This window comes from Salvelinus fontinalis, chromosome 35 (assembly GCF_029448725.1).
Source record: "Salvelinus fontinalis isolate EN_2023a chromosome 35, ASM2944872v1, whole genome shotgun sequence".
NCBI classification, from domain to species: Eukaryota; Metazoa; Chordata; class Actinopteri; order Salmoniformes; family Salmonidae; genus Salvelinus; species Salvelinus fontinalis.
The window spans coordinates 30,049,027-30,074,549 of record NC_074699.1 but is presented as its reverse complement, the minus strand read 5'-3'; the positions used below and the strand labels follow the sequence as shown (position 1 = coordinate 30,074,549).

Sequence of the window (25,523 nt, the reverse complement as noted above, 5' to 3'; positions counted from 1 at the left end):
TATGATAAACAGAGAGTAGCGGCAGCGTAAAAGAAGGGTTGGGGGGGGGACAATGCCAATAGTCCGGTAGCCATTTGACTACCTGTTCAGGAGTCTTATGGGTTGGGGGTAAAAGCTGTTTTTGAAGCCTTTTGGTCCTAGACTTGGCACTCTGGTACCACTTGCCATGCGGTGGTAGAGAGAACAGTCCATGACTGGGGTAGCTGGGATCTTTGACAATTTTTAGGGCCTTCCTCAGGACACCGCCTGGTGTAGAGGTCCACTACTTACTGTAGTGCCTTGCGGTCGGAGACCAAGCAGTTGCCGTACCAGGCAGGGATGCAACCAGTCAGGATGCTCTCGATGTTGCAGCTGTAGAACCGTTTGAGGATCTGAGGATCCATGCCACATCTTTTTAGTTTCCTGGAAATAGGCTTTGTCGTGCCCTCTTCACGACTGTCTTGGTGTGTTTGGACCATTCTAGTTTGTTGTTGATGTGGACACCAAGGAACTTGAAGCTCTCAACAAGCTCCACTACAGCCCCGTCTATGAGAATGGGGGTGTGCTCGGTCCTCCTTTTCCAATCATCTCCTTAGTCTTGGTTACGTTGAGGGATAGGTTGTTGTACTGGCACCACCCAGCCAGGTCTCTGACCTCCTCCCTATTGGCTGTCTCGACATTGTCGGTGATCAGGCCTACCACTGTTGAGTCGTCTGCAAACTTAATGGTGTTGGAGTTGTTCCTGGCCACGCAGTTGTGGGTGAACAGGGAGTACAGGAGGGGACTGAGCACGCACTCCTGAGGGGCTCCAGTTTTGAGGATCAGCGTGGCAGATGTGTTGCTACCTACCCTCACCACCTGGGGGCCACACTGTCAGGAAGTCCAGGATCCAGTTGCAGAAGGAGGTGTTTAGTCCCAGGATCCTTAGCTTAGTGATGAGCTTTGAGGGTACTATGGTGTTGAACGCTGAGCTGTAGTCAATGAATAGCATTCTCACGTAGGTGTGCCTTTTGTCTAGGGGGGAAAGGGCAGTGTGGAGTGCAGTAGAGATTGCGTCATCTGTGGATCTGTTTGGGCGGTATGCAAATTGGAGTGGGTCTAGGGTTTCTGGGATAATGGTGTTGTGAGCCATTACCAGCCTTTCAAAGCACTTCATGGGTACGGATGTGAGTGCTATGGGTGTGTAGTCATTTAGGCAGGTTGCCTTAGTGTTCTTGGGCACTACGGTGGTCTGCTTGAAACATGTTGGTATTACAGACTCAATCAGGGACATGTTGAAAATGTCAGTGAAGACACCTGCCAGTTGGTCAGCACATGCCCGGAGCACACGTCCTGGTAATCCGTCCGGCCCTGCAGCCTTGTGTATGTTGACCTGTTTAAAGGTCTTACTCACGTCGGCTACGGAGAGCGTCATCACACAGTCGTCCGGAACAGCTGATACTCCCATGCATGCCTTAGTGTTGCTTGCCTCGAAGCGAGCATAGAAGTGGTTTAGCTCGTCTGGTATGCTTGTGTCACTGGGCAGCTCACGGCTGTGCTTCCCTTTGTAGTCTGTAATAGTTTGCAAGCCCTGCCACATAAGACGAGCGTCGGAGCCGGTGTAGTACGATTCAATCTTAGCGCTTTGCCTGTTTGATGGTACGTCGGAGGGCATAGCAGGATTGTGCTTCAGTGTGTGAGGATCAATATATTGATAAAGACTATGAGTAGATGGAGAGATTCCAGTTGAGTCTGTCAGGCTGGATGCTGTGTAAATGCTATAGTCCACTGACATTTACATCACTGTTCGACGCCTGTTCTCTTCAAACTGTACCTATACAACTAACATCTATATCTACAGCTGTATTGACCCACAACGTCTTCAGTTAGACACTGGAACAATGCAGAGGGAGTTAAAATAAAGTTACTTTCTTCTGACTGAAAAATATGTATCTTCCTCTCAGTGTCTGAAGATTTAAAGTTGACATTTCTAGTTCAATACACCAATATGTTCCATAGTTCTGTTTGTTTACCTTCTCATTTCGAATCGTATACCGAAACAGCGTTATGAACACAGGCACATAATCAAACGTTTGTAACCGCTTCGAGATCTTAGAGCCAACCTCAAACATGCCTTGATGCGCATGAAATCAGGTTGTGTTGGTGACAGCTGGAGGGAAAGAACATGAGGAGTGAGTAGAGCGTGAGACAGATGAGGATGGAAATAGGAATTGAAGTGAGCAAAGAAAGAGGATCGAGGCAACAAAAGAGAGAGAGGGAGAGATGGGAGAGATTTAGCAGCCAAAGGAACGGAAAGAATGGAGAGAGATGAATGGATGGACAGACCTTTCGGGCGATGCGCTCCACTACTACCCTGGCCACGGGGATGATGGCGCCCCCCTCAGGGTCGTAGAAGGGGCTCTGAGGGTGGTCCAGGCTAGTCAGGGGGCGGATCTTCTCCTGAGGGACTGTGGGCTTGTTGGGAGACTGGAGGTCAGAACACACACACAAATGAAGAGTCAACAGAGATACATGACTGGGCTTTTCATGTCAATATGTTTTCCATTGTAGTATTGAGGAACAGTGTCATGATATCAGTGATAAAATATGTATTTGCAGATAACCTTGAAAGGTTGCAATAGGTCTCTTCATGTTCAATATGGAGGTATACAACACATCTATAATATAGTCTCGTTCCAGCACAAATAACATACGACCTCCTAAGACTGGCAAACCTAGATTATACAAGTCACAAAGCCACATCCACTAAAACAACATGAATCCATAGATCTTGGTCAGGGACACTGTGAGTTATGGGGATATGTGGTGAAACTGTTAGTCTGCAGCAAACGTCTGCCAGCAGGGGGCTAACACAGCAAACACAGCCACAGGGCTTCTGAAGGCACACCACTGGAAAACAAGACATCCACTAGTCTGAACATGAAGGGTTGACATGTAACTTCGTAAAAGTGCTGTTGTGTTATGGTGATCAAAATCTTTCACACCTGTGAACTTCTGATTGAATTAGAATGTACAGAATGTGGTTGGTACATCACTACATACATCCTACTATTTCACACCAGTGTAGAGCGGAGTCACACAGTGAGAGAGAACACCACAGGAGGTTACCAGGAGCTGTTTTAACAACTCCAAACGTCAACTTCAGGCTTCCTGAAACAACAGAGACCACTAAAATATATAGACACTGTTCAATAACAAAACACTCTACAACCTCATTTCATAACTCTTGACCGGTTCTTACACAACTTGTTCTTTCTTCCACCCAGGTACACTGTAAATATGTCTGAGGCTACAGACATTTGATATGAGTAAGGTCATTGGTGGGGCGAGCCAAATCAAACAGGGGAGTAAGAGTTCAACAGGTTCGTCTGTGAACTCCCAGGGATCAGCCAAAGGTCTGTCTGTGAGCTCACACAGCACAGCACAGCCATAGACTCTCCTCAACCAGTCTGTCCATATGGAAAAAGTATATATTGACATATATACAGAGTGTACAAAACATTAGGAACTCCTGCTCTTCCATGACAGACTGACCAGGTCAATCTTGGTGAAAGCTATAGTACCTTATTGATGTCACTTGCTCAATCCACTTCAATCAGTTTAGATGAGGTTAAAGAAGGATTTTTAAGCCTTGAGACATGAATTGTGTATGTGTGCCATTCAGAAGGTAAATGGAAAAGACAAAATATTTAAGTGCCTTTGAACGGGGGTATGGTAGTAGGTGCCTGCCGCACCGCTTTGAATGTGGCAGGAACTGCAATGCTGCTGGGTTTTTCACTCTCAACAGTGTCCCATGTGTATCAAGAATCGTCCACCACCCAAAGGACCTCCAGCCTTCTTGACGCATCATGATAATATGGTATCGTGAGGTCCCTGGCAACTCCCAGCCCTATAAGAAGTGTGATTCTATACAGTAGGTGGTGTGAGTGATGTCTGGGGCTTGCGCTCCAGGGTTATGGTAAGAATCACTGTGGTAGAGATAGTGTGAATATTAGAGCGTGTAGTTGTGACATTTTGAGGGGGTCACTGACCTCATAGGTGACCCCATTGTCGGTGCCTGCATCCCAGGGGATCATATCCTGGACAACCCTCTGGGCCCAACCACACTCCTTGGTGCAGAGGTCCTCTGCAGATAGCCCCACGTTCCAGTCAGGACTGGGCCCCAGCATGGTGAGGAAGGACATCAGGTGACGGGTACGGTCCACTGAGAACTCAGCCGACGGGGCAGCACGACTGGAGGACAGAGAGAAGGGACTATTTTGAAGAAAGTCACAATTGCAATAATTGTGATATGTGATGTTTTACCTACCTTTAGTTGATCAATGCACAGATTGCAAGTCACTCTGGATAAAGGTGCCTGTTAAATGACTAAATATGAAAAGTAGAAGAGAGAAGAGAGAGAGTATAGCGCGAGAGGAAGAGAGAGAACATAAATACTGACTGAAGTCTCTAAAAAGCATGAAAAGGTGAAAGAGGGATAGCAAGGAAAGGGATATGAAGAACGAGGAAAGGATGATAGAAGCGGTACTTAAGTCCACAGAGATGTAGAGAAGTTTCTTTGCTGCCTCAGGCATGCCCTACGCATCCAGCTCACCCCCTACAACAGTTCAACACAGAGCTGCCAGCCAGAGGTAAAGAGTAATATCCACCACTAAATACTTTACTGGTGGCAGAGAGCCATGTATATATATATATGTGTGTGTGTGTGTGTGTGTGTGTGTGTGTGTGTGTGTGTGTGTGTGTGTGTGTGTGTGTGTGTGTGTGTGTGTGTGTGTGTGTGTGTGTGTGTTTTGTGATGTGATGAGAGATCACACACACACCCTAAGAGATGTTAGTTCACAGACAGTCACAAGCACAATAATGCACACGGCAGCACAAATGTCTGTTCAGAAAACCTTTTTCCTAGTACCAAACCACAGCACTTCTAATGAACGTTTATCAGGGGTTGATAGATACCTCCCACCCTCCTACACCCTATCCCTCCTGCCACCCTGTCAATTACAAGTTGGCTTTGTGTTGGGTCCAATGTGGCTGTCAGAAATAAACCTAAGGCCTCCGAGACTGGCTGAGCTAAGCAAAGGGACGTGGTGACACGCGGTGAGGGGGAAGAGGGGATGGCTGGCAGCCTGCTGTGTGTTCCCAGAGGATTAGAGCTCTTACACATCCTTAGAGGTGATTATTACTGTGTATGGGAGGACAAGTCAGGACTGGATAGGACAGGGCTGGACAGAACTGGACAGGGCTGAGGTGTGTGTGGTGATAGAAAATCTGATAGATTTACCGGCAGATGAAGAACAGAATAGTGACATGAAAATAGCAGGAGGGATAATTGTTTCAGGTGACAATTGAGCTTCCGTACAGTCTTAGAAGGTGCTATGTAGAACCATACAGTAAATCATAACACCTTTCATTGAGGGCCATGTTATACCCTAACACAGTGTTGTTAGAAAACCCCTGGTTTACGGGACACATCAGGCCTGCAAGTGGTAAAGAGTAATGTTGGCTTGCAAAATCATGTTGGCTTGCAAAGTGATGTTTGCATCACTTTGTTGGCTTGCAAAGTGATGTTCAATTCCTATTGGAATCTAGCCGGAGTTAGGATATCCAACAAGTGGATTTTTTTATCACCCGCAATTTGCATTGAGAATGACTGCCATGGTAGGGAAGATACTACCTCAATAATCTAAACTGGAACAACCATCTCAGTAATGGGTGCAATAAGTCAAATTATTAACAAATTGTTTTAGTTTACAAAAAATGTGTTATTTATCTTTGTGTAGCATACCATTTATCAACCAATCAATGTCCATGCAAAAACACATTAAAATAAACAATTCTGAAAATCATCACGCAATAGAGCATGTTGGGAAAATGATATACTCTACGGTTCTAAACTCAGCAAAAAAATAAATGTCCCTTTTTCAGGATCCTGTCTTTCAAAGATAATTCGTAAAAATCCAAATAACTTCACAGATCTTCATTGTAAAAGGTTTAAACACTGTTTCCCATGCTTGTTCAATGAACCATAAACAATTAATGAACATGCACCTGTGGAACGGTCGTTAAGACACTAACAGCTTACAGATGGTAGGCAATTAAGGTCACAGTTATGAAAACTTAGGACACTAAAGAGGCCTTTCTACTGACTCTGAAAAACACCAAAAGAAAGATCCCCATGGTCCCTGCTTATCTGCGTGAACGTGCCTTAGGCATGCTGCAAGGAGGCATGAGAACTGCAGATGTGGCCAGGGCAATAAATTGCAATGTCCGTACTGTGATATGCCTACGACAGAGCTACAGGGAGACAGGATGGACAGCTGATCGTCCTCACAGTGGCAGACCACGTGCAACAACACCTGCACAGGATTGGTACATCCGAACATCACACCTGCGGGACAGGTACAGAATGGCAACAACTGCCCGAGTTACACCAGGAACGCACAATCCCTCCATCAGTGCTCAGACTGTCTGCAATAGGCTGAGAGAGGCTGAACTGAGGGCTTGTAGGTCTGTTGTAAGACAGGTCCTCACCAGACATCCCCGGCAACAATGTCGCCTATGGGCACAAACCCTCCGTCGCTGGAACAGACAGGACTGGAAAAAAGTGCTCTTCACTGACGAGTCACGGTTTTGTCTGACCAAGACAGAAATGTCAGTGTTCTGCCATGGCCAGCGAAGAGCCCAGATCTCAACTTTCAAATGTTTATCCTTTAATCTGTTCAAGTCTAAGTACAGTGAACATCACTGTCCATCTCCTATTGGGACAGTTGGATAGATATCCTGTAATGGGTATACAGTATATCTGATTAGACTCTCTCTCTCTACTTCCCTTTTTTCCTTCTCTCTTCGGTGACTCTGACACTGTCCCTCCCTCCATCTTTCCCACCACCCACATCCCCAGGAAACATGCTGTCTCTGAGTGACAAAGACAAACCCTTTAGCTCATTAAGAGCTGCGTTTTCACTGACAACCCTTTATTTCTCTGTTTCTGTCTGTCAGCACAGTGCTAATCAGCTGGAAGCCTCAGAGAGCTGGGCTTGTCCTGCTGTCTTTAGAAAGGGTCTGATGAGACGTATAGGGTGCTTTAAAATGACGAGGGACTCACTACTGGACATCATGGAGGTAACTGTAGCTGTCACCGGCACAGCCGTTCCTGTTCTGAGAGAGATATAGGTGTGTGAGTGGGAGGGGGTCAGAGAGAGCAGAACAAAGAGAGGAAGATGGTGAGAAAGAGAGGGTTGTAGGCTGTCTTCTGTGGGGACCGTCTGAGTACATTAGGACTCTGGAGGGTGTGTGTGCATGCTTGCCTTCATGTCCAAATGTGTGTTTGAGAGAGGGAGGGCTCTGTACTGTGAAAGTGACAGAGAACACTGCCCAGCGATGAAGATTCCCACAGCAGATTGCTCTGTCTGTGTCACTAGGACATTGTGTGACTGTTTTTGTGTGTGTGTCAAATTAAATGTTATTTGTCACATACACAGTTGGCAGCAGGTATAAAAGGTGCAGTGAAATACTTGCGTGCTCACCCCTCAACATGGCATTACAATATCAAACAATATTAATCAGAGGTCGATCAAAACTAACAAGTCATTGTGTGTGTGTGTGTGTGTGTGTGTGCATCATGTGAGTGTGTGTGTGTGTGTGTGTGTGTGTGTGTGTGTGTGTGTGTGTGTGTGTGTGTGTGCATCATGTGAGTGTGCATGTGTGTGTGTGTGCTTGTGTGTGCATCATGTGAGTGTGCATGTGTGTGTGTGTGTGCTTGTGTGTGCATCATGTGAGTGTGCATGTGTGTGTGTGTGTGTGTGTGCGCATCATGTGAGTGTGCATGTGTGTGTGTGTGTGTGTGCTTGTGTGTAAGGGTTCATATCTGGAGAGTCAGTGCAGATATTCTCTGACGTGCAAATAGTCTCTAAGGTGCAGGTGTGTGTGTGTCTATGCTTGTGTGTGTGTCTCTTCACAGTCCCCACTGTTCCATAAGGTGTATTTTTATCTGTTTTTTTAAAATCTTATTCTACTGCTTGCATGGAATAGAGTTCCATGTAGCCATGGCTCTATGTATTACTGTGCGCCTCCCATAGTTTGTTCTGGACTTGGGGATTGTGAAGAGACCTCTGGTTGCATATCTAGTTTAAAAAGACACCTCGGTGCATTCAGCTTGTCAACATTTCTTACAAAAACAAGTAGTGATGAAGTCAATCTCTCCTCCACTTTGAGCCATGAGAGATGTACATACATATTATTAATGTTAGCTTTCTGTGTACATTTAATGGCCAGCAGTGCTGCCCTGTTCTGAGCCAATTGTATTTTTCCGAGGTCCCTCTCATAGCACCTGACCATACGAGTGTGTGTGTGTGTGTGTGTGTGTGTGTGTGTGTGTGTGTGTGTGTGTGTGTGTGTGTGTGTGTGTGTGTGTGTGTGTGTGTGTGTGTGTGTGTGTGTGTGTGTGTGTGTGTGTATGTGTGTGTGTGTGTGTGTGTATGTTCGTGTGTGCGTGTGTGTGTGTGTGTGTGCTCGGATGTGTGCATACGTGTGTACAGGTGGCAGGTGTATGCGTGAGATAGAGATATTCCCAGAGAAACATTGAAGCAGATTATGTCAGGTTATCTAGAAGCGCAGGTAGACTTGTGGGACTGAGAGGGAACCTAGATGAAACCAGACATCCTCTTAAACGTGGTTCACCTATGAAGGACAGACAGACAGACACATACCTCAAATTCAAAGGGGAAAGCAGCTGCAGCGCCCCTGAGTCTCCAGTTTATTGTGTAAAATGTACTCCTCATCAATCCAGCCGGGGAGGGCAAAAGCAAACATGTCATTTAAAAGGACATTGTGAAAACGACAGGCAGGGAGAACTATGTGTTTACACGTCAATAAAACACGGCCAGAGTGAAGTAGGAGGAACGTGAACACAACACAAAGGAAATTGATTCCTTCCAAGTCCAGCCCGGCTAATCCCCTGGCGTGTATGCAAATGAGGCGGGCAGGGGGTAATTTCATCAGTGTGCCGCAGTGTTTTTAATTAGGCGAGCTTCCCTCAAAGATAGGTCCAGCAAGCCTCGTAAATCTGTCTCCGTGATGACCATAATGCTGACCTTGGTGTGGCGGCGTGAAGCGGTTGGTTGGTTGGAGACGGCTCTGGTGGAATTCTATTCCTCCTTCCATTACTTTATTTTCCTCCCTCTCTCACTTTCTTTTCCTCCCTCTCTCTCTCTGACCACATCTCCTCTGTTGCTCTCTCTGTGTCCATCTTTCCCTATTTTGGCAAATTTATCTCTCTCAAACCAGAGTTTGAGAAACAGTAGAATTAGTTAACCCAGCTCAGCATAATCGTCCTCCATGTTGCCTTTTCTCTCTCTCTCTCTCTCTCTCTCTCTCTCTCTCTCTCTCTCTCTCTCTCTCTCTCTCTCTCTCTCTCTCTCTCTCTCTCTCTCTCTCTCTCTCTCTCTCTCTCTCTCTCTCTCTCTCTCTCTCTCTCTCTCTCTCTCTCTCTCTCTCTCTCTCTCTCTCTCTCTCCCTTGAACATGTTATGAGTTTCAGGAGACAGACTGCTGTAGCTCTGCTGTGTGTAATAATGGCTGTCATATGTGCACCCCTCCGCTCACCCACCTCCCTCGCTCCCTCTCCACCTTCCTCAGACTCTCTCTCCCTTTCCTTTGCTCCAGCCACCACATCTCTCTCAAGATGACCACTTTAGTTCGTAATCAAGTGATCAATGTGGAACAAAGGCACCATAAAGGAAGATGGATAGAGAGACAGGTAAAGAAATACGTGGTTACATAAACACAGTGTATTCATTAATGTTCTAGTCCCATGATGATAGTTCTTCCAAACCCCTCCTAACCCAACACTGATCCCAGATATCCCTGAACCTGAAGCTCCATCTCTAAAGATCTGCCTTGGATCCTTAAGACATAATAAAGAGCTGGTTTTCTAACCACGGATAATTAATCAACGTCTATTGCTCTCTCTCTCTGTTTATTTTTTTCTCCCTCTTCATTTTCTTCAAAGGCAGGGTAGGAGGGTTTGTTAATTGGCAGGCAGCTGTGTAGTATAGGTCAGCCTGATGTCTTGATACACAGGAGCCTGGAGGCCATTAACCTTGATGGAGAAAAACCCCTCCAGGAGTTCTATCAAGCATCATCAAAGCACACACCCTCTTAACCCACACACATACATACACATGTACACACAAGTGTAGTAACATAAGCCCCCTTCACTAATTCACACACACACACACAAACTTTATGAATCACATGTACAAAGACGTACAAACAACATTTATAAACATCTTCAAAAACGTGTACGAACATGTATGAACAAAAATCGCATGCAATCCCAAAAGACTCATTTTAAAGAATAAAAAGAAACATCCTTCAATTGTAGGAGGAAAGTTCGCACTTAACCATTTCTGTACCCTACTTTCAAGGAAGAAAACCTCATGTATAAACAGAATGTGTGCATTTCCACATCACACTACAAGCAAGAACCTCCATCTCCTTCACTCCTCTTCCCCTCCTCTCATCCTCCCTTTCCTACCACCCATCCCCTAAACCAGTTGATTTGATTTCCTCTGCACTTACACAACCACTTTATGATACAATTAATTTGCTGACATAAAAACAAGATAGCGAGCTAATTACCCTCTGTGTATTTGATTGGCTCTGTCTCTAGCTGTGGCTGCCTTTGGAAGCTCTCTTTGGAGTCTCACACTCAGGTCCTCTGTGAGAGTGTTTCTTACATTGAGAATGCTTCTCTGTCTGCGCTACCTGGGCTAACTAGCTCCTTGTTTTTCTCCTAAATAAGAGATTAAATGAAGGTTTATGCATGCAGGAGTCTAAAGGAAGCCTATTTACACTGATCAGCTTGGTGCAGGTGGAGATGAGCTCACAGATTCAGGCCATATGCTTTTAATTGGCTCCATGGCACAGAGCAACAAGTTGAGTGCAGAACTTTGGATCAATGAGTTGTGATACCTCATTTGTGTGCTTGGGAGGTAAGCGATGAGCGATGAAGAAGACCTTGCAGTGTGGTGTAACTCATGCATTTGTGAAAAGAGAGAAAACATGGAAGGAGTGAGAAGAAGAAGGGTGAGGGTGGCATATAGAAAGGAGAGAGAAGAAGGGTGAGGGTGGCATACAGAAAGGAGAGAGAAGAAGAAGAGTGAGGATGGCATATAGAAAGAAGGGAGAAGAAGCAGGGTGAGGGTGGCATATAGAAAGGAGAGAGAAGAAGGGTGAGGGTGGCATACAGAAAGAAGGGAGAAGAAGAAGAGTGAGGATGGCATATAGAAAGAAGGGAGAAGAAGCAGGGTGAGGGTGGCATATAGAAAGGAGAGAGAAGAAGGGTGAGGGTGGCATATAGAAAGGAGAGAGAAGAAGGGTGAGGGTGGCATATAGAAAGTAGAGAGAAGAAGGTTGAGGGTGGCATACAGAAAGGAGAGAGAAGAAGAAGGGTGAGGGTGGCATACAGAAAGAAGGGAGAAGAAGAAGAGTGAGGATGGCATATAGAAAGAAGGGAGAAGAAGCAGGGTGAGGGTGGCATATAGAAAGGAGAGAGAAGAAGGGTGAGGGTGGCATACAGAAAGAAGGGAGAAGAAGAAGAGTGAGGATGGCATATAGAAAGAAGGGAGAAGAAGCAGGGTGAGGGTGGCATATAGAAAGGAGAGAGAAGAAGGGTGAGGGTGGCATATAGAAAGGAGAGAGAAGAAGGGTGAGGGTGGCATATAGAAAGTAGAGAGAAGAAGGTTGAGGGTGGCATACAGAAAGGAGAGAGAAGAAGGGTGAGGGTGGCATATAGAAAGTAGAGAGAAGAAGGGTGAGGGTGGCATATAGAAAGGAGAGAGAAGAAGGGTGAGGGTGGCATATAGAAAGGAGAGAGAAGAAGGGTGAGGGTGGCATACAGAAAGGAGGGAGAAGAATAAGGGTGAGGGTGGCATATAGAAAGGAGAGAGAAGAAGGGTGAGGGTGGCATATAGAAAGGAGAGAGAAGAAGGGTGAGGGTGGCATATAGAAAGGAGAGAGAAGAAGGGTGAGGGTGGCATACAGAAAGGAGGGAGAAGAAGAAGGGTGAGGGTAGCATATATAAAGGAGAGAGAAGAAGGGTGAGGGTGGCATATAGAAAGGAGGGAGAAGAATAAGGGTGAGGGTGGCATATATACAGGAGAGAGAAGAAGGGTGAGGTTGGCATATAGAAAGGAGAGAGAAGAAGCAGGGTGAGGGTGGCATATAGAAAGGAGAGAGAATAAGGGTGAGGGTGGCATATATAAAGGAGAGAGAAGAAGGGTGAGGGTGGCATATATAAAGGAGAGAGAAGAAGGGTGAGGGTGGCATATAGAAAGGAGAGAGAAGAAGGGTGAGGGTGGCATATAGAAAGGAGAGAGAAGAAGGGTGAGGGTGGCATATAGAAAGTAGAGAGAAGAAGGGTGAGGGTGGCATATATAAAGGAGAGAGAAGAAGGGTGAGGGTGGCATATATAAAGGAGAGAGAAGAAGGGTGAGGTTGGCATACAGAAAGGAGGGAGAAGAAGAAGGGTGAGGGTGGCATACAGAAAGGAGAGAGAAGAAGGGTGAGGGTGGCATACAGAAAGGAGAGAGAGGAAGTGGCAAAGGGTACTTGCTGCAGGATGGGTCAATCCCTCAATAGAAAGTGTGAGTGAGTTAGACAAAGAGAGAGTGAAAGAAACAGAGAGAGATGATAGAGGAGGTTGCTGTTGGACTACTCACACATTCAAGGGTTGCCAGGCAGGCCACTGAGCCTTCATTTTGATGACTGTCAGAACGTCATCACCCTGAGAGAGAGAGAGAGAGAGAGAGAGAGAGAGAGAGAGAGAGAGAGAGAGAGAGAGAGAGAGAGAGAGGAGAGAGAGAGAGAGAGAGAGAGAGAGAGAGAGAGAGAGAGAGAGAGAGAGAGAGAGAGAGAGAGAGAGAGAGAGAGAGAGAGAGAGAGAGAGAGAGAGAGAGAGAGAGAGAGAGAGAGAGAGAGAGAGAGAGAGAGAGAGAGAGAGAGAGAGAGAGAAAAATTAACTTGTCGTCTGACAGATAGAGGCCCAGCCATATTCACCACATTACACTTACAGATGAGGGGAGAGAATGGATGAAGGTCAGTTTATTTCCCCCTCTTCCCTTTTTCTCTCTGAGACAGCGTGCGTCACTTCAGATGGAGCACCGGCATCACCACTTCATAAAACCTGCATAAATATTTAATCAGTAGCTCTGGACATCGCAGGGTTCTCTGTGTCACTGCCTGAGAGAGAGGGAATGTCTCTGTACTGGTCCCAGATCAGATAAAACAGTCAATGCATAGAGCAGGATTTAACCCCAGACTGAACTCAGACCTGAGAGAGACACAGCTCCATCGACATCCAATCACAACAAAGGAGAAGCCTTGAGAGTTATGAGCAAATGTTTAATTATCAGTTTTTCCTTTCTACTAGATTGGCTTGTGAAATAATACTTCTCCTGTCCATATCATAGAAATGTGGTCTGGACATGAAAATATTATATCAAATCAAATTGTATTTATTATATGGCCTATATAATCGGTTTAATGTTCAACATTAAACATATCTTTTGGAAAACAGCATTATACATAATAAACACTTTGGCCCATTCCAAGTGGAAATCATATTTCTTAAGCGCAATTCACTTGGAGCACAATAGGATCACTGCTACTGCAAAAGACACAATTAAAAGTGTTTGAGCACCACACTGGCTCATTTGCGCCCAGACTTTTTCATTACGGCTGCGATTTATGACATCACACTGTGGCAGTAATGGCTCTTTGGCTGTGAATAGCTGGCTAGCAGCTGACTAGAACATTCTGTTTGTATTGCTATAGACGAGAGAGACTGTGTGATGTACAATAGAATGAAGAGTACATTCTGCCATATGTGCGATGAACCAAACCCTGCTCTGGCAGAACCCTGTGTCCCGATGAACAATGAACATCGAACACAAGTCCTCAGAAGAAAAGAAAACTGCAGCTCAGCACCTCCTGTCAGACATCTGCCACCGGGCATGTTTGCACCAGTGGCTTCTATAAAGATCAAAGTTAAGTATCCAATGCCAGATAATTGCTTTACAAGCCACCAATTAATGTTTCCAATAGAGGATTCTGTTCCAGTACCATCCAGTCCCATTCCTGTGTGTTGGGTAATCACTTTTTAATAAATTATTTCCTGTAAGATAATTACCCATATTAAAAAGCTGTGAGCCCCACCCAGTCATACAGAGCTGATGTTCTTTCTTTGTCCTCGAGAACTGCAGCGCAGGCAGGCTTTTGTTCCAGCCCAGCTCTAACACATTTGATTTAACAAACTGGTCTTCATCGAAGACCACAATTTGTAGACTATTTGAATCAGCTGTGTTAGTGCTGGGTGGGAAAAAACCCTGCACGCACTGACAGCAGTTTAAAACCCCCGTTCTGACCTCTAGATCTGCACTGCCAGTACACGTAAGCAGTCATAAGGCTTATTCATACTGCAAATGACCTCTGAACCTTTTTCCACACCTCTCTTCACACATTTACTTGTAATACCAATGGGATCACAGCTAGCTCGTGGTAAAACCGTCTCACTTCAGCAGTCAGCAAAAGCCACACACCCTTTGAGACCTGGCCTGATTGCCCCATCAGCTCTTGAGAATAACCTGTTCCCCTCCGGCTAAGTGATGAGCACTCTGTAATCAGCCAGGAAGCCTGACTGGAACCTAATCGGGGGGGTTTGTGGAGAGTTGGGTTTAGCGTAGCACCTCTGAACTTCACTGCTTCTGTCTCCTGAATGCGCTGGGAAAGGCAGTGCAGGATCCAGCTAGCTCTGGTTGAGAGAGCAAAGACCTTATTATGGTTCTTTCCAAATGCCATGAGGGAACGGGTTACTGTGACTGAATACATAAACTACATGAATTGGACACAGAATACACAGAATATGTAACAGAATGTGGCCATACTTATCAACTAGATGTACATCTTACAGTATGGCAGAATGTGTATCACATACTGTACTGTATGTATTGGATGATTCATCACAAAACTAGAATAAAACAGGACCATGATTTTGAGGATTTTGACAAAATGTTGTCCATAGAAGCGTCCTTTGGAGGTGTCACATCTGCTCCTGCAACACCCTCTACTGCTCATCCTGTGTCTCCTTGACCTGCCGCAACTCCCACAGTACCCTCTCCCTCTCCCTCTCTCTCTGTGTGTTTGTGATTGTGTGGGCAGAGACAGGTGTTCTGGAGTCAGAGCAGATCCCCCACCAGCTACAACCTGTTCCATAATCAAGACCTCTACAAATACTCTGCCACTTCCACGCTGCCAGATCGTAATCTCTGCTCAGTCAGTCTACATTTCTAGCCGTTTGTTACTATTCAGATCCTGTCATCCTGTTGTGCCTGTTTTCCTGCCTGATGCTGTTTTCCTCTCCACTACAGTTCTGCCCGCTCTGACTCTGGACACTGTCTCCAGTTAGACTTCTCGTCAGTCCTGCTACTCTGTCCTGGATTCCCCACTCTACACTCCCTTGGATTCCCCTCCGGACCTGCTTACCCTGTCTCGACCCCTCTCGCTCCAGTCTCAGCCTCCGCACCTGGTTTCCAGCAACCCGCCTGAGCTTCCCTTGACCTGCACTCCGTCTTCCGCCTGTGTTTCAATAAATACCTTGGTTACTTCATCCCAGTCTCCTCGTCTGAGTCTGCTCTTGGGTTCCCCTGTTCCACTCCGCGTAACAGGAGGAAGTATTGTTGACATACATTTGTTGTATGTATCTTAAAGCATAATTGAGAAATAAGTAATTGAAGTTGGAACATTTTGGCCTTACCCACGATAATGTTTCATCTGTAAGTGCCAGAAATTAAATATTTGTCATATGAAGCGTTACCGCTTGCTCTGTAATGACTAGTTTGATTGCAATAACAATTCTCTTACATTAATATATGAATATTGAAAAATATAAACATGAATAAAGGAGGCCTGGGTAAGGTCAACATTTCACACATATTCCTACTTTTTTTTATTATGCTTTAAGATACAAATGTCAACAATCCTTCCCCCAAAGGACCCGTCTATGGATACAATTTAGTGAAAATGAAAAAGATCATGGTCCTGTTTTGTTCTAGTTTCATAAGGACATCCCCTATTGTGGACCACCTCAGTGTCAAAGAACAGGTTAGTCTGTACCAGAAAGTATAGTAAAACAAACTGATATACTAAGGCTGCTCATAGCATACACCCGCCAAGACTGCTCTTCAGTTCCCGCTGTATCTATTGTTGCAAGTCTATGTCTCTCCGACGCATCCGGAAAAATACGATTTGATTCATCTTTGTTTCAGACAAGTGCTTTGTTGCCAAAGAAACATAATGGCCCAGTGTTGTTCAGAATAGCTCTGTCGGCTTGATGATTGTGTTTTAGATTTGGACTTGAAAGGAAACATCAGGGAAATAGATTATTTAAACTCTCCACTCATGGTGAAGGGAGGAAGATAGAAAAAGAAAGAGAGAGAGAGAGATTGAGAGACAGACAGAGAGAGCAAAGAGAGAAGAGAGAGACTGACAGAAGTCCCTAAAAAGCAGATGAAAGAGAAAAAGAGAGAGGGAGAATGAGAATGAGCCAGCCACTGTAGTGGGACGTGTGCTGATGAGGAATGGGTCTGAGCACTCAGAGGTCTGTGTGAACCATAGCTATGTCTAATGACACCACTGCTCTACTCCAGACTCCAATACTCCACTCCAGACTCCAATCTCCAGCCCCCATAGAGCTTCATTATAGCATTACTCCCAAGGCAGAGAGGGTGGTTACAACAGGATCTGTTGTCTCCTCTCACTGACCCAGAAGGAACACACTGACAGATCTCTGGATGTGGATGGCAGTGTATGTGTGGTGTGTGTGTGGTCTGCTTCAAAAGGCACTCCAGGGAACAAAGGGATAGAAGGGGGACAGATTTTCGAAGCACACTCAATCCACTTCAGAACATCCTGCATTCTGTGACATGTCAGCCAGCCCCATTCCCCAGTCACTTTAAAATCAATTTGATTTAATTGAACCACCCACAGGTAGTGCTCTTTGCTCGGATCATTAAGGTAGCCTATTCCTCCACCACTTTCAGGACGCCGTCAAAAGAGTACACCGAAACAGGCTTCTCATCACAAAGCGGCAAGGATGAAAATAATGTGCTTTTTACTAGTGCAAAATAATGTGCAAATTACTTTTTTCTCTCATTTTTTCATTTTTACCAAAAGGAAATGCATTCAAAATGTGTTTGAATGCTATAAGCAACTTAGCCGCCCCATCACTTGGGATCATGGTCCCTTTTTTCGGGGAACTAATTTTCAAACTTGATTTGAAAAGCAAATTGGTGATTCTTTCACTCGTCTCTCTCCTTCCCCCTCCCTCTCTCTCCTTCTCCTTCTCCTTCTCCCTCTCCCTCCCTCCATCTCTTTCATTCTCCCTCTCTCTACCTCTTTCTTACGCTCCCCTCTTCAGCACTCTCTTTTTCTCTTCCGCTCTCTCTCTCAATTCCTCTCTGTGATGATACTCTCAAATCTCATACAATAGATAATGAACATGATCCTAGAGTAGCACCTGGGAAGTCTCTGATTGGAAACCACTGTGCTAATGATTGTAACATCCACTCAGCGTGTTGTGAATGCTAACACAACATCACCTAGCCAACTGCAGGGAGGATATGTATTGAGGATGATCAACAGATAATAGTGTAATGATGTTATTGTTATAATGACTGGTACAATAGTCAATAAACGTATGAGTTCATACTGAGTGAGTGGGTTACTGACATGCGAGAATAGTACCGGAGACTGTCGATTGTGGCAGAGGTCTTTTCTATCACATGTAAACAGACTATCTGGGAAAGCTGCATTGGCATTGTAAAATAAAGTGTTTTTGTCTAGAGCTTAGATTTGTCTCTGTTCCTCTCATTGTCAGACTGAGGAGGGGGACCAGCCTGACAAACAAATAAACTAATTTCATTTCAGCACAAAATAACAAGGTTATCTCTTTTTAAAAGCCCTCCATCTCTTTTTAGGAAAGATTCTAAATTAATTTGATGGATGAGCTCAGGTTGTTGCTTGTAGAAAAAATGTTATGAAATTGACAGAGGTTGTAAACGTAATCACACTGTACAGTTACAACAAGGTGATGTTAGAGATATATAAACTCAGCAAAAAAATAAACATCCTTTTTTCAGGACCCTGTCTTTCAAAGAGAATTCGTAAAAATCCAAATAAGGGTAGGGGGCAGCATTTGGAATTTTGGATGAAAAGCATGCCCAATTAAACTGCCTACTTCTCGGGCCCAGAAGATATGATATGCATGTAACTGGTAGATTTGGATAGAAAACACTGTAAAGTTTCCAAAACGGTTAAAATAGTGTCTGTGACTATAACAGAACTGATTTGGCAGGCAAAAACCTGAGAAAAATCCATTCGAAAGTAGTTTTTTGTTTTTTTTGTAGTTTTCTATTCAATGCCATTACAGTATCCATTGACTTAGGACTCAAATTGCAGTTCATTTCCCTTCCACTAGATGTCAACAGTCTTTAGAAATTGTTTCAGGTTTCTATTCTGAAAAATGAGGAAGTAAGAGCAGTCTGAATGAGTGGACCCTAAAGTGTCACAGTGCTTTTTCATGCGCACGACCGAGAGAGTGTCTTTCTTGTTTACCTTTTATATTGACGACATTATTGTCCGATTGAAATATTATCGATTATTTAGGCTAAAAACAACCTGAGGATTGAATATAAACATCGTTTGACATGTTTCTATGAACTTTACAGATACAATTTGGATTTTCTGTCTGCCTGTTTTGACTGCGTTTGAGCCTGTGGATTACTGAAGAAAACGCGCAAACAAAACGGAGGTTTTTGGATAAAAAGAGACTTCATCGAACAAAAGGAACATTTATTGAGTAAATGAATGTCTGCTGAGTGCAACCATATGAAGATCATCAAAGGTAAGGGATTCATTTTATCTCTATTTCTGGCTTGTGTAACTATTCTACTTGGCTGGTTACTGTTTGTAATGATTTGTCTGCTGGGCTATGTTCTCAAATAATCGTAAGGTATGCTTTCGCCGTAAAGCATTTTTTAAAATCTGACACGGTGGTTGGATTAACAAGTTAATCTTTAAACCTATGTAAAATATGTTTTGTTTTCTGAATTTTTATAATGAGTATTTCTGTATTTGAATTTGGCGCCCAGCAGTTTCACTGGCTGTTGAAGAGGTGGGACGCTAGCGTCTCACGTACCCAAGAGAGGTTGAACAATTTTTTCCATGCTTGTTCAAGGAACCATAAACAATTAATGAACATGCACCTGTGGAACAGTCGTTAACTTCTCTGTGCTACGGATCCCTTTTACGGGATCATTTTCCTAAACAACCGCTGAATTGCAGGAAGCAAAATATTACAAAAAATATGTATAATCATGCAATCACAAGAGAAATATACCAAAACACAGCTTAGCTTGTTGTTAATCCACCTATCGTGTCAGATTTTGAAAATATGCTTTACACAGAAAGAGATCCAAGCTTTTGTGAGTGTATCAATCAATGCTACAACACCTAGCCCCAAATTAGCATGGTCACGAAAGTCAGAAAAGCAATAAAATTAAGTTACACAATAAATGTTATTTTTGTTCGATAAATATTACTTTTATAACAAAAAAACGCCATTTGGGTTGCGCGTTATGTTCAGAAAACTACAGCCTCCTTCCGGTCCTGAAAGGCAGAAGAAAATTCCCAAACGTATCAAAAAAATATTACTAAAAATATTTATAATCATGCAATCACAAGTGAAATATACCAAAACACAGCTTAGCTTGTTGTTAATCCACCTATCGTGTCAGATTTTGAAAATATGCTTTGCAACGAAAGCAATCTAAGCTTCTGTCAGTTTATCAATCAATGCTAGAACAGTTAGCCTTATATTAGCTTGGTTAGCTTGGTCACGAAAGTCAGAAAAGCAATAAAATTAATCGCTTACCTTTGATAATCTTCGGATGTTTGCACTCACGAGACTCCCAGTTACACAACAAATGTTCTTTTTGTTCGATAAATATTACTTTTATAACAAAGAAACGCCATTTGGGTTGCACGTTATGTTCAGAAAACCAAAGCCTCGTTCCGTTCGACGAAAATTCCAAAAAGTATCCGTAATGGTCGTAGAAACATGTCAAATGTTTTTTATAATCAATCCTCAGGTTATTTTTAACAAACATAATCGATAATATTTCAACCGGACCGTAACCTATTCAATAAGAGCGAAAAAGAAAATGGAGAGCTACCCTCTCGCGTGCAGGAACTAATCAGAGAACACCTGACTACTTTTGAAAAATCTCGCTAATTTTTCAAAATAAAAGCCTGAAACTATGTCTAAAGCCTGGTCACAGCCTGAGGAAGCCATTGGAAAATGAATCTGGTCGATACCCCTTTAAATGGAAGAAAGACAGGCCAGGAAACACAGATAAAAAAAAATAAAAAATCACTTCCGGGTTAGATTTTCTCAGGTTTTCGCCTGCAGAATCAGTTTTGTTATACTCACAGACCATATTTTGACAGTTTTGAAAACTTTGGAGTGTTTTCAATCCTAATCTGTAAATTATATGCATATTCTACGATCTGGACCTGAGAAATAGTCTGTTTACCTTGGGAACGTTATTTAAAATTAAAATTAAAATCTAACCCCTAGCGTTAATTAAGACACTAACAGCTTACAGAAGAGAGGCAATTAAGGTCACAGTTATTAAAAATTAGGACACTGAAGAGGCCTTTCTACTGACTCTGAAAAACACCAAAAGAAAGATGCCCAGGGTCCCTGCTCATCTGCGTGAACGTGTCTTATGCATGCTGCAAGGAGGCATGAGGACTGCATATGTGGCCAGGGCAATAAATTGCAATGTCTGTACTGTGAAACGCCTAAGACAGCACAACAGGTAGACAGTATGGACAGCTGATCGTCCTCACAGTGGCAGAACACTTGCACAGGATCGGTACATCCAAACATCACTCCTGCGGGACAGGTACAGGATGGCAACAACAACTGTCCGAGTTAAACCAGGAACGCACAGTTCCTCCATCAGTGGTCAGATGGCCGCAATAGGCTGAGAGAGTCTGGACTGAGGGCTTGTAGGCCTGTTGTAAGGCAGGTCCTCACCAGACATCACCGGCAACAACGTCGCCTATGGACACAAACCCACCGTCACTGGACCAGACAACACTGGCAAAAAGTACTCTTCACTGACGAGTCGCGGTTTTGTCTCACCAGGGGTGATGGTCGGAGTCGTGTTTATTGTTGAAGGAATGAGCGTTATACCGAGGGCTGTACTCTGGAGTGGGATTGATTTGGACGTGGACGGTCCGTCATGGTCTGGGGCGGTGTGTCACAGCATCCTCAGACTGAGCTAGTTGTCATTGCAGGCAATCTCAATGCTGTGCTTTACAGGGAAGACATCCTCCTCCCTCATGTGGCACCCTTCCTGCGGGCTCATCCTGATATGACCCTCCAGCATGACAATGCCACCAGCCATACTGCTCGTTTTGTGCGTGATTTCCTGCAAGACAGGAATGTCAGTGGTCTGTCATGGCCAGCGAAGAGCCTGGATTTCAATCCCATCGAGCACGTCTGGGACCTGTTGGATCGGAGGTTGAGGGCTAGGGCCATTCCCCCCAGAAATGTCCGGGAACTCGCAGGTGCCTTGGTGGAAGAGTGGGGTAACATCTCACAGCAAGAACTGGCAAATCTGGTGCAGTCCATGAGGAGGAGATGCACTGCAGTACTTAACGCACCTGATGGCCACACCAGATACTGACTGTTACTTTTGATTTTGACCCCCCGTTTTGTTCAGGGACAAGTTATTCCATGTCTGTATGTCACGCCCTGACCTTAGAGATCCTTTTTATGTCTCTATTTTGGGTTGGTCAGGGCGTGAGTTGGGGTGGGCATTCTATGTTTTTGTTCTATGTTTTCTATTTCTATGTGTTTGGTCGGGTGTGGTTCTAAATCAGAGGCAGCTGTCTATCATTGTCTCTGATTGAGAACCATACTTAGGTAGCCTTTTCCCACCTGTGTTTTGTGGGTAGTTGTTTTCTGTTTTTGTGTCTGCACCAGACAGAACTGTTTCGCTTTCGTTCTCCTGTTTGTTGTTTTTGTTAGATTTTTTAATTTTTTATTAAATCATGAACACTTTAAACGCTGCACCTTGGTCCACTCTTCCTTCAGCCCACGACGATCGTTACACTGTAAGTCACATGTCTGTGGAACTTGTTCAGTTTATGTCTCAAGTGGTTGAATCTTGTTATGTTCATGCAAATATTTAAACATGCTAAGATTGCTGAAAATAAACGCAGTTGACAGTGAGAGGATGTTTCTTTTTTTGCTAAGTTTAGATGGATGTGTGTGTGTGTGTGAGTGTGTGTGCATAACTGTTTGTGCATGTGTGTGTTCTGCATGCTCGGACAGATGTCTGCTTTTTCCTCAACTTTCTATAGTTGCCTTTGTGTCTGACCTTCCTTCTATAGGTCTTCTCTGCTCACTGGGGCCTTGCTCATTACCATAAAAACCTTGGGAGGGAATTTATAGCATCTCTCCCTCTAGGAGAGGCCAAGCTGATCTGCTGCACAGAGGGCTTACAGGCTACATCTAACCAGTAGGCTTTAATAGAAACAAACACCAGAGTTCAATATACAGTACAGACAGGTACATCTGTGAAAGTTAAGGATAATTTCACAGACCTCTGTAAATAACGCGACTAAAACAACTTACATTGCACTTCTGTGGGATTGAGACACAATGATTGGTGGAAGGTATATAAGGATCAACCATAAAACATGCATTATTGTCGACCCTTTCTGACAAGCATACATGCCACTAATCCACACAGTCGACACAAAATGCATCCAAAAGATGACATTGTCGGGAGACTGCAAATCACACAATAGTGCTAGATATTTCCTTGCCTTGGTCATACTAGGGAACCAACACATTGAACATACACTCTCTAAAGCCATCAGATTGCAATAATGGCTTCCGGAAGGACACAGATGAAAAAAATACATGTTGGTGGTTTTACCAGAAGAGTGTCTTCAGAGGTGCGCTGTCTTTATCCCCATCTCTAGATCATCAAATGGACCATGCCTCGACAGAACACATTAGTTGTCTGCCTGATAGAGTGCCACTTCATCCAAAGTATTTTAACCTGGTAATTACCATAGTTATAAACCAGCGGGCTAGGTAGAATTTACATGACAAAGCCTCCCACCTGTCAAGTTCTAGCTAGTGGTAGCCAAGCAGGTAAAACTTGATAACTTGATATAGTTGCACGGGCTCTCTTATAAACCAGCACAGCAGATCATTTTCTATTCTTCCATCACTAAGATAAATAACACTTAGTGAAAGGCTGTGTGCTTTAAAAGGTTCATACTTTCACAGTGGTCCCGTCTCATCCCCAGTCCCTTTGGAGAGAGGACATTGAAAATGTGGCCTTTTAATTGGCCGGTCTGGAGTCTATCTATCTGATCACGGTCAGTGCAAGCAGTAGCCTCGTCTGCCTCATTCTCCCACCCACTGCTTTTAATCCATAATGAAACGTTTGATGTAGAGGCCTCACTAGAGCCACACTGTACTTGCCTTGCATACAGGGGGGAAAACATATTCTATTTCATTTTTAGTCCAGGCAGTAAATATTGCAGTGGCAACTGGCTTTGACTGCTCTGTACATGTGCCTACAGTATAAAAGTTGATGCTGGTGGAGCCGATGGCAGTCCCTTCACTGTGCTGTACTGTCACTTTGGGTTCAAGAGATCTTTCCTAGGTGATACGCACAATCTGCTTGGCACAGGTGTGGCTTGGCAGGGAAGCAGAGAGGTCCTGGAGAAGAGAGAGAAGGACAGAGAGAGATGGCTCCTGGTCTCTTCACTCCTTCACTTGTAGCACTTGAAGTGGAGTGAGAGAGGAGGAGAGGGAGGAGATGAGGCGGCGGTAAAAGGTGAGCCATAACTCTTTGAGATGGAGCATGGGGGACCTGCTCCCTCCTGGCTTTAAGAGACAGGTTGCTCCCACGCAGCTCACACTTAATGCCATTTATTCTTAAATAATGATGTGGAGGGAGGGTTCAAAAGCTCTCCTCCCTTGGCAGAGCAATCAGGAAAAAACAACAGAGACTCAAGGTTTAAGATACCCTGTAGAATACGAACAGGGATCAGAAGGAGATAGAGATTGAGGTGTAGGGGAAGAAGGGAGACAGAAGAAAGAAAGACAAGAAGTTAACCTAAAATTGTAAGAGGGAAAGTGGGAATGACCAAGAGCGATGTCAAGAGACAGGGAAAAATAAACCCTTGTCAGTAATGACTACAGTGTACTTAATCTTCCAAAATGACAAACGTAGTGAGCAGTGGAATTTGTGACCGAAACACAGTGCTGCGATGGGGACCAGCAGATAGCACACGTTTGTGAAGATAAATGTGGTAGCCTAAGTACAACGCAAAGAGAAACGCCAAAATGCTACTTGGCAGGAAATAGAAGCTTCCCACACACACTTTCTAATCTGGTTGAGAAAGACGTCTAGTGAAAACAATAAGAGAGTCTACTGTAAGTGAAAGAGTGGTACTTTGTAGAGAGAATCGACATGAGTTGTCGATGGATATACCAAATCTCTGTTCAAGTTGTTTCTAAGGCTTCTACATCAGACATGCAGTGATTTGGAGGCAAAACTCTTCAACTGAGGAGTGAGGGGGTGTTTAGTAATCGACTCGTCGCAGATACATTAACTGCAGATCACACACACACACACACAGACTAATGAACGTTTTGTGACTTACGAGCTTTGTGATTTACGTCTGTAAATGCATTCTCGATACCATGCTGTCTCGCAAAAAAATAAATGAGGTGATGAAGTGATTAGATTGTTAAAGTAGCTAAACCGAGCTCTGGCTCAAAGCAGACTCATACATGTTTTCAGTAAGACATTGTCATACAGAGTTGAAATATCTAGCCAATACATTTAGAAATGAATAACAATGCTTGTGAACTTCAGAGCTGTAACGATTTCACACTTTGGCTTTGGTTAAAAGCAAGTACAAACGCATACTAGTAGTAGTCATCGCTCCTGCTCGAGAGTCTACACGTTCTGGGTGATGCGAAGCAACGACATCATATCATTGGGTATTGCTGATCACCGTTCTCAAACTACCAGAGCCTTGCAGATTTTGTGAGGATAAAATCAAACATCCCATGGGCACAGACGTCAGTTCAACGTCTAGTTTTTATTGACATTTTATTTACATTTATTTCACAATGTCATTGTATTTAGGTAAAAAATATGAAATGCCCTTACGTTGATGCCTTTTTGCCTTTTTAGGTTTCCACGTTGAGTCAACGTCCTCACATTGCTTTTTGGGGGGTTTCAATTATGTGAAAACAAGGTTGATTCAACCACTTTTTGCCCATTGGGATGTTTGAAAATATTGGGATGGCTGAAAGACCGGTTCGGTAGCCCTCAGATTGTGTATCTAACCCGCACATATTAAATGAGCGTTGTGATA

At 44.1% G+C, this 25,523-nt stretch overlaps 1 protein-coding gene across 2 annotated transcripts in view; it reads right to left on the bottom strand.

Annotated features, from left to right (window-relative positions):
* The window catches only part of LOC129834713 (spondin-1-like), a 163,856-nt gene that overhangs the window by 14,043 nt on the left and 124,290 nt on the right, over positions 1-25,523 (bottom strand). The window contains exons 7-9 of one of the 2 annotated variants that reach the window (XM_055899948.1): positions 12,701-12,765; positions 4,011-4,233; positions 2,305-2,445 (exon numbers count right to left, since the gene is read on the bottom strand). In XM_055899948.1, coding sequence (XP_055755923.1) covers positions 2,305-2,445; positions 4,011-4,233; positions 12,701-12,765 — 429 coding nt within the window. The remainder of the gene's footprint in view (positions 1-2,304; positions 2,446-4,010; positions 4,234-12,700; positions 12,766-25,523) is intronic. The other variant, XM_055899949.1, reaches the window with a different exon arrangement.